This window comes from Musca autumnalis, unplaced genomic scaffold (assembly GCF_047663935.1).
Source record: "Musca autumnalis isolate F117 unplaced genomic scaffold, ASM4766393v1 scaffold_1, whole genome shotgun sequence".
In the NCBI taxonomy this organism is placed as follows: domain Eukaryota; kingdom Metazoa; phylum Arthropoda; class Insecta; order Diptera; family Muscidae; genus Musca; species Musca autumnalis.
The window spans coordinates 83,072,484-83,080,628 of NW_027411644.1; the positions used below are offsets into that span (position 1 = coordinate 83,072,484).

Here is an 8,145-nt window from a genome sequence, read left to right on the forward strand (position 1 = left end):
ATTTAAGCAGGCTCTATAAAGCATAGTACACACGGTCCAACAAAACTGACAGTCATCGAGGTCTATTTCGTTAATATCAAAGTCTAGCTGAATAATTACTTTCCTAATCACTAAATTATACCTTAAATGTTGTATTTCAATCATTTTTAGGTAACAAAAAGTTTTTATTTGCCAGAAAACTGCCGTAAAAGTACGTTGACTGTCAGTTTTCTTGGACCGTGTGTACTATGCTTAAAACGCATAAGAAATGCAGAACAATTCCGTCCCCTTACTTATCAAAGCACAAATTGTCCGCTTTATAAACATTTTTATAATGGTCATCGCGGATGTCCATAAAATGTTTCAAATTTCAGACACACAATTATTTTTCTTTTTTATTCATCACATATGAAAAAAATGTATTTAGACAAAAATTGAGAGTTTCATTACCAGAAATCACACAATAAACACAATAATTTATTTGTTATCCAAACCAACTTTGTTAAATAGTTTATCTTTGGCAATTTGTGCCATTAGGCCATGGATCAATTCAATCGATGCACGGCTACAATCTCTGGTGGCCTTAGTTAATTTGTCTTCAGTGCGTTTTTCATTGACATCACCACCTAGAAAGAATGATGCATTTATTGCAAACTACGATATAATAAAATAACCACAAATGCACAAATGCTTACCCGACAACAAAAATGTGCCTCTACCCAAACTCGATTCACTTTGTTCCAATTTTTCGGACAAATCGAATATTTGACCGGTTGTATATTCTGTGTTGGTCAAAAGACCCGAACTGCCCAATGTATTTACCCAATACTTGTTCCACAATGAATCCAATAGTTTGCGATCCAGTGCTGATTTAAAGTAACTCACTTCCAATGGATAATATTGCTTACAATGAACGCCAAAATCTTCGATCTTATTCAATGGAATTGTTTGATATTCTGAAGGTTCTTCATTTGGGGGCTTATAACCTTTGGGATAGGTACGGAATGCACCAAGACAAACTTTTCCAGCCGATACAGTACGTACGGGATCCACAACAATGGCCACAAACGGCTCTTGATAGTTTTGATTTAACATTTGCGTAGAGACATCAATGCCAGATAACCAACAGCCATAACCGGGATGACTGTGGTACCAGCCGATGGCATTTTCAAGACGTCCCACCTCTTTGGCTGAATCAATATATGCCGACATATATTCATAAGCTTGAGATTGGGCATTAACTCTGGTTTCAGTGCCCTCAACCGGCAAGGCAAAAGCATCCATGACAATCTATAACATTCTAAGATGAAGTACTGAAGTACACCAAAATATCCATCCTTATGCTGTCTTACCATTGTATTGTCCTCCACTTTACCCAACAGTAATCCCATAATCTCCAGAGTGCCGCCAGAGCGAGCATGCATTACCATTTTCAGCAGGGACAAAGCTGAAATTTTAATATCCTTAAAATAGTGTGGATCCTTTTCCCATGGTTTAGCATCCAGAATTTGCCGTTGTTGATCGGCATCATAGCGAAAGATTTCATCACATGCTGGCAGTGTCTTAATATTATTTTCCAATTCCCAGGATCTGCGAGCGGATTCAGCGTCCATTTTTACCGAGGATATCGAATTTGATGAATTCCTAACATAGAACAGAATACAAAGCCAACTCAAAAACCACCGCCGTTAAAGAAGAAACAGAAGAGAATGGCGAAAATCAAGACAAAAACACCGATACACGGTTAGGGCACACAAGATCGAAAGGAGCAGAATCCAAACGGTTTTTGCACGAAAACAGCTGACACATCAGAGAACTGCGTAAGTAGCTGATTTTGACACTCATAAGCCACATGCAAAAAAACAAGCGTATGTGCGGCTTGCTACTCTAAAAAATAAATGCAAGTGTTGCTTGCCATTCTCAAAATATGTACGAGTGTGGCTAGCCACTCAAAAAATAAGTTATTTAAAAATGGATATTTTTTGACACTTGCGTATGCTTTGCCAAGTAGTTTTAAATACGCAATTACATTTTCTGTTTTACTTTCTTGCTCATCGCACATCAAGTGTTGTTTTCAACCCTTGTAATTCAACCGTTTGTCTTATGTTCTCCGGGAGAGTGAGAGCAAAAATAATTTTCTAACACTGATTTTCAAAGGTTAGAAGAGCATTCAAAAGCACGCATAACATTCCAAGCAAATAAAGAAAATCACACACAAACGAAACAACTAAAAATAAAATTAGAAATGTTTATTTTTTGTAATGTTGTGTGTGTGCTTCCACTTGATAAGTCACTTGGCAAACTATCTACGATTGCGAAGTTTGTAACAGTGCAAAATATGATGAATACTTGTTTTACTTATTACGCACAAGCAACGGTCTTGATGCGTCGCAAGTATTTTTGGTGGTGGTGGAAAAAATACAGAGTGCAAGAAAACACACGCATTAAAAAAGCAAAAGGCCCAAAAAACTTGTGCGTGCACAATTGGCTTACGGGGACAAGTAACTCATTGATGATCTCTGTGACACACATGGTACAACTACACAGGTAGCCGCATCGGCAATTGTTGGCAACATAAGATGTCAAAATTTGACTTCAATTCAATGCAATTGACACATTATGTTACCATCAGCTGGCATGATAATGCTACCTGTATTATTGTACCATGGTGACACATTCCCTGTAGGAAGTGTTGGGTCATGTGTTGACATGTCGCCACTTTGTCTACTAATATGGTGACAAAGTCAACACTTTGTCAACTATTGATACCTTTTCCTTAATAAGAAGAAGCATTGTGTATATTGACAGATGATAGCCCAACGAAGCATCTTTTTTTAATTTTCTTAATTGTTTTGCGTAAAATAATTTTTACGGTTGGTGAAAAAATGTTTTCGTAAAAATCAATAAAATATCGTGAAAACTTAAAGCATATAATTTCAATAACAAGTATGAGCAAAAGAAAATATAAAAGACATGTGGAAAATAAACAATTCTATAGCAAAGTACCATGGTACAATCATTAAAAGGTAGGGCACAGCAAACATCTGATTACAATTTTTTCCTGAGGTCCTCCTATTGTGTCAAAACAGTTTTGACAAAGTTGACAAACGGCAAAATAAATTTATTCAAAATCAAATTGTACACATACAAAACAAATATAGAAGATGTACAATTTTGAAAGCAGAAATGACTTCAACATTGTCGACTTGTTCTTGCATTAAACAATGGGGTCAGAGGAGTGGAATATGCTAGAATATGCTGTGGATATGTGTTGAGATTGCAGCTTACCGATGTCCAACTTCCGTTTTGTGTCTGTTCGTAACAATAAATCTAATACTGCTAACAGTTATGTTTTTGTCGCTGCGAAGTCTATCAACCTGATTCCTTTGGCAGATGTTTCACTGGGAAGACTGCATTTTCGGACTGTTGGACCAAAGTCATTCTCCTTTCCAATTTCGGCATTAAAACCACATAAAAGAAATGTAGTGTCGTGGGCAGGACAACAATCATGTGTTTCTTCTAAGCGCTCGTAAAATATATCGGACCGTATGTGCCGGGGCCATTAGGTGTTGTTGTGGCGCCTTTCCCAATGCATCGTATTTCCTGTATGGCAGTAATATCGGTCTTGTATTTTTCAAGTACATATTCCAAAGCGTAAACTGCACCTTCTGATTACTTCAAGATTCCGAACATTCCAGGTGCAGATTCGCTGTTTGTAATCCATTAAACTTTTGCGAGGTCGTCAGCTTAAGATGGGGGTTGTTTTCTGTTTCTTTGTTTTTCATAATACGATCTTTTGGAGCGATGGGTTACTAGCCCAATGCCCAACTCAAGTTTTTAACGTTGTTATGAGTAAACATGTTAGCTCACTAACCTTAACATATGGTAAAGGTAGCTTGGAAGGTGGCACCACGGTGAGCTTAGTGTCCACGGGCGAACGTTTTATATCCTCCACCGTTAAGTTTTCTGAACTAAAATCTGCAGGTTCCCTTATATGGGGGCTAAACCATAACGTGGACTTTATAAACAATTTTTTGTGGAAATGTGTTTTAACCTCTGCAGATACAAAATCTTAAATTACAAGGGCAAATTGGGCTAATATATTCAAATTTCCTGAAAGCGACAATTCGCGTTATATGGGGCTATACCAAATCGTGCGCATACATATATAAAATGTTTCAATTTAAATATTTGACAATATTTCAAATAAACAAAACCTGTTGCATTTGTTATTAGTCATTTGAAGTTATAAGCAAACCGGCATCAGAGTTGTTTTTTTATAATTTCATGAACCTGCCCAACCTTCTAATAATTGAACCATGGCAAAGTACGAATTCTGAGGCGACTAACAACAAAACATTGTGTCAAAACAGTTTTGACAAAGTTGACAAACGGCAAAATAAATTTATTCAAAATCAAATTGTACACATACAAAACAAATATAGAAGATGTACAATTTTGAAAGCAGAAATGACTTCAACATTGTCGACTTGTTCTTGCATTAAACAATGGGGTCAGATGAGTGGAATATGCTAGAATATGCTGTGGATATGTGTTGAGATTGCAGCTTACCGATGTCCAACTTCCGTTTTGTGTCTGTTCGTAACAATAAATCTAATACTGCTAACAGTTATGTTTTTGTCGCTGCGAAGTCTATCAACCTGATTCCTTTGGCAGATGTTTCACTGGGAAGACTGCATTTTCGGACTGTTGGACCAAAGTCATTCTCCTTTCCAATTTCGGCATTAAAACCACATAAAAGAAATGTAGTGTCGTGGGCAGGACAACAATCATGTGTTTCTTCTAAGCGCTCGTAAAATATATCGGACCGTATGTGCCGGGGCCATTAGGTGTTGTTGTGGCGCCTTTCCCAATGCATCGTATTTCCTGTATGGCAGTAATATCGGTCTTGTATTTTTCAAGTACATATTCCAAAGCGTAAACTGCACCTTCTGATTACTTCAAGATTCCGAACATTCCAGGTGCAGATTCGCTGTTTGTAATCCATTAAACTTTTGCGAGGTCGTCAGCTTAAGATGGGGGTTGTTTTCTGTTTCTTTGTTTTTCATAATACGATCTTTTGGAGCGATGGGTTACTAGCCCAATGCCCAACTCAAGTTTTTAACGTTGTTATGAGTAAACATGTTAGCTCACTAACCTTAACATATGGTAAAGGTAGCTTGGAAGGTGGCACCACGGTGAGCTTAGTGTCCACGGGCGAACGTTTTATATCCTCCACCGTTAAGTTTTCTGAACTAAAATCTGCAGGTTCCCTTATATGGGGGCTAAACCATAACGTGGACTTTATAAACAATTTTTTGTGGAAATGTGTTTTAACCTCTGCAGATACAAAATCTTAAATTACAAGGGCAAATTGGGCTAATATATTCAAATTTCCTGAAAGCGACAATTCGCGTTATATGGGGCTATACCAAATCGTGCGCATACATATATAAAATGTTTCAATTTAAATATTTGACAATATTTCAAATAAACAAAACCTGTTGCATTTGTTATTAGTCATTTGAAGTTATAAGCAAACCGGCATCAGAGTTGTTTTTTTATAATTTCATGAACCTGCCCAACCTTCTAATAATTGAACCATGGCAAAGTACGAATTCTGAGGCGACTAACAACATTTGTGGTGAAATTTCGACAATTAGACAGTATGTGGAACCTTTAGAGAAGATTGTGGAGCCTGATGTATATATTGTCCCGTCTCGCTGGAAATGCTGAATGCAACTAAACATAATAATGAATTACAATGTTGAAGAATTATTTGGCAAAAATCAATTGTGAGATTTTTCCAATGATATACAGCTGTAATAGGCAAGCAAATTTAAGGACATATTTTTTATTTATGTTTATTTATACATGTTTATTCTTTTCAATTCCTAGATGTTATGTATATCAACATTCAGCCTACACAGCCAATCGCCTGATAAAACGTTAAGTGCAACAGAAGAAGAACTATTTTAAGCAGACAAGTCATTGGTGCGACTTGGCCAAGAAAATAAAACGAAAACGTTTTTTATTAATGATATGTTAAAATGAAAACATTGTCTTTATTTACTAATTTTTACTTATGTGGAATCTTTGGCTTAGCCATTTAAAAATATAAAAATACTGTAATGCTTGGTTTACATTTACGAAATCCACTCGATTTCAACTGTCAAATCCATAGGTTAAACGTCAAATGAAATCCAGATGAGATTTCATTTGACGTTTGAGCTATGGAATTGACAGTTGAAATCGAGTGAATTTCGTAAATGTAAACTTAGCAAATTACGCAATTTGTAAATTTTTAGCATTTTCAATATTATTTGTTTTATTCATTAATGAAATATAGTATTTAAACAATTGTGTAGCCTCATCTTCTTATTAAACGTACTATATAACTGTTTTATCTATGAAAAGTTCCAAATAAGCTAAAAAATTTAGTATTGAAAATCTGGTACTATTGACCCACTACCTCCAATGTCTATACTGACTCACTACCTCCATTGTCTATACTGACTCACTACCTCCAATGTCAACACGTGGTTCCTCAGGAACTACTGACTTACTATTGACATACTAGTTCCATTGTCAGTACTGACTTTCGAATGACACGTTCATACAAAATGTCTATAGGAAATTACATTAGTTGTCTACAGTTTGTCAGTAGTACTGTTGACAATGTCAGTAGTAAGTCAGTATAGATTCACTATTGACATTTCCTACAGGGATTGCTTCGCCAACAGAGTTGTATATTGTGCGTTTATTTTCACACTTGGCGTTTTTATTGCATATTGCGTGAGCGTTATTCAAAGCAAAAACAAAATACATGTATGGTAATGGGTACTTTACACGATATGTATTTTACATATGGGTTGTCACTTTTTATATACAAAATGTATACGCAAAGTGACAGCCCATATGTAAAATACATATCGTGTAAAGTACCCATAACATGGGGCGCCTTCGCCACGTTTTTGTTCAAAATGTTCTCATACCGCCACCGTTAAAAGTTTTTTCAAATATTATTTTTTGTACAAATATTAGCATATCTTGACTATAAGTTTTGATATATAAATGGTTATAATTTTGTTTTCAAAATATTATTTTTGAGAATTTACAAAATGTGTAAAAAGTGGCGAAGCCTCCCCACCCATGGGGCAGCTTCGCCATCGATATTGAACATTCTCCAACGGACTCTAAAACTTCCTTAAATATCAACAATATGCAAAAAAGGAACATGTTTTCTATTGAATAAGTAGGAAAAGCGTTAAGTTCGGTAGGGCCGAACTTTTTATACCTCCACCACAAATTTCAGCCATTTCGGTGGACTAATGTGGCCACAACCTTCAAAATACCGAAAATCGGAAGGTACTGTTCTATGGGGGCTGTATGATGGCGTGGACCTATACCTACGAATTTCTGGGAGAAAGTTTTATACCCGAAACGAAGACTAAATACCAAATTTCAGCCATCTCGGTGTGATAATGAGGCCAAAACCTTCAAAATACCGAAAACTGGGAGATATCGTCCTATGGGGGCTATATCAAAACGTGGACCTATATAAACATTTTATGTTAGAAATGTTTCTTAGCCTCTGGAAATGCAAAATACAATGTTACAACCGATTATGTTGTCAAATGGGACTAAACATTCAAAATATATTAAAATGACGCGTACTTTATATGGGGCGTTATATGGGGGTAATACCAAAACGTGGACCTATATAAACCAACTTTGGTGGGAATGTTTTTTGGCCTCTGGAGACACAAAATACCGAATTGCAACCAATTCGGTGGTAAAATGGGACAAATATTTTAAAAATTCCTTAAAACGACGACGCTTCACGCGTCATTTTGTATGGGCGCTATACGAAAGCGTGGACCTACATAGCCCGCTTTCAATACCAAAAGTCCTACGTACATATAATAGATTTTCCCAAAATTTTATCCACCTACGTCAATCCGTTCGGACGCTAGAGTGATTTCCACAGACGAACGGACATGGCTATATCGATGTAGAATTGCACGCTAATCAAGAATATATATAGTTTGTGCGTCTACAATGACTATTTCGAGTAGTTACAAACGTAGTGACAAACTTAATATACCCCCAACCTATGGTGGAGGGTATAATAATTATTTTAAAACTCACAAAAAGTAACCGTTT

The 8,145-nt window shown here is 36.3% G+C and overlaps 1 protein-coding gene and 1 long non-coding RNA gene across 2 annotated transcripts; one reads left to right on the forward strand and one right to left on the reverse strand.

Moving 5' to 3' along the window:
- Positions 1 to 364: 364 nt before the first annotated feature.
- On the reverse strand, positions 365 to 1,782 carry CSN5 (COP9 signalosome subunit 5). Its single transcript, XM_073982996.1, has 3 exons — positions 1,332 to 1,782; positions 675 to 1,269; positions 365 to 605 (listed from the first exon to the last, which is right to left on the reverse strand). The coding sequence occupies exons 1-3, from the start codon at positions 1,590 to 1,592 to the stop codon at positions 457 to 459; spliced, it is 1,005 nt and encodes a 334-aa protein (XP_073839097.1). The 5' UTR covers positions 1,593 to 1,782; the 3' UTR covers positions 365 to 456.
- A 1,013-nt stretch (positions 1,783 to 2,795) lies between these two features.
- Positions 2,796 to 6,161, forward strand: LOC141390644 (uncharacterized). Its single transcript, XR_012409431.1, has 3 exons — positions 2,796 to 3,005; positions 5,592 to 5,808; positions 5,878 to 6,161. It is a non-coding gene; the product is annotated as an uncharacterized lncRNA (long non-coding RNA).
- The last annotated feature ends 1,984 nt before the right edge of the window (positions 6,162 to 8,145 follow it).

Coding starts and splice junctions, on each gene's coding strand:
- CSN5 (XM_073982996.1), bottom strand. CDS start 1,592: ATGGACGCTGAATCCGCTCGCAGATCCTGGGAATTGGAAAATAATATT. Junction 1,270..1,331: donor AAGTGGAGGACAATACAATG/GTAAGACAGCAT, acceptor AGAATGTTATAG/ATTGTCATGGATGCTTTTGC. Junction 606..674: donor AGGCACATTTTTGTTGTCGG/GTAAGCATTTGT, acceptor CATTCTTTCTAG/GTGGTGATGTCAATGAAAAA.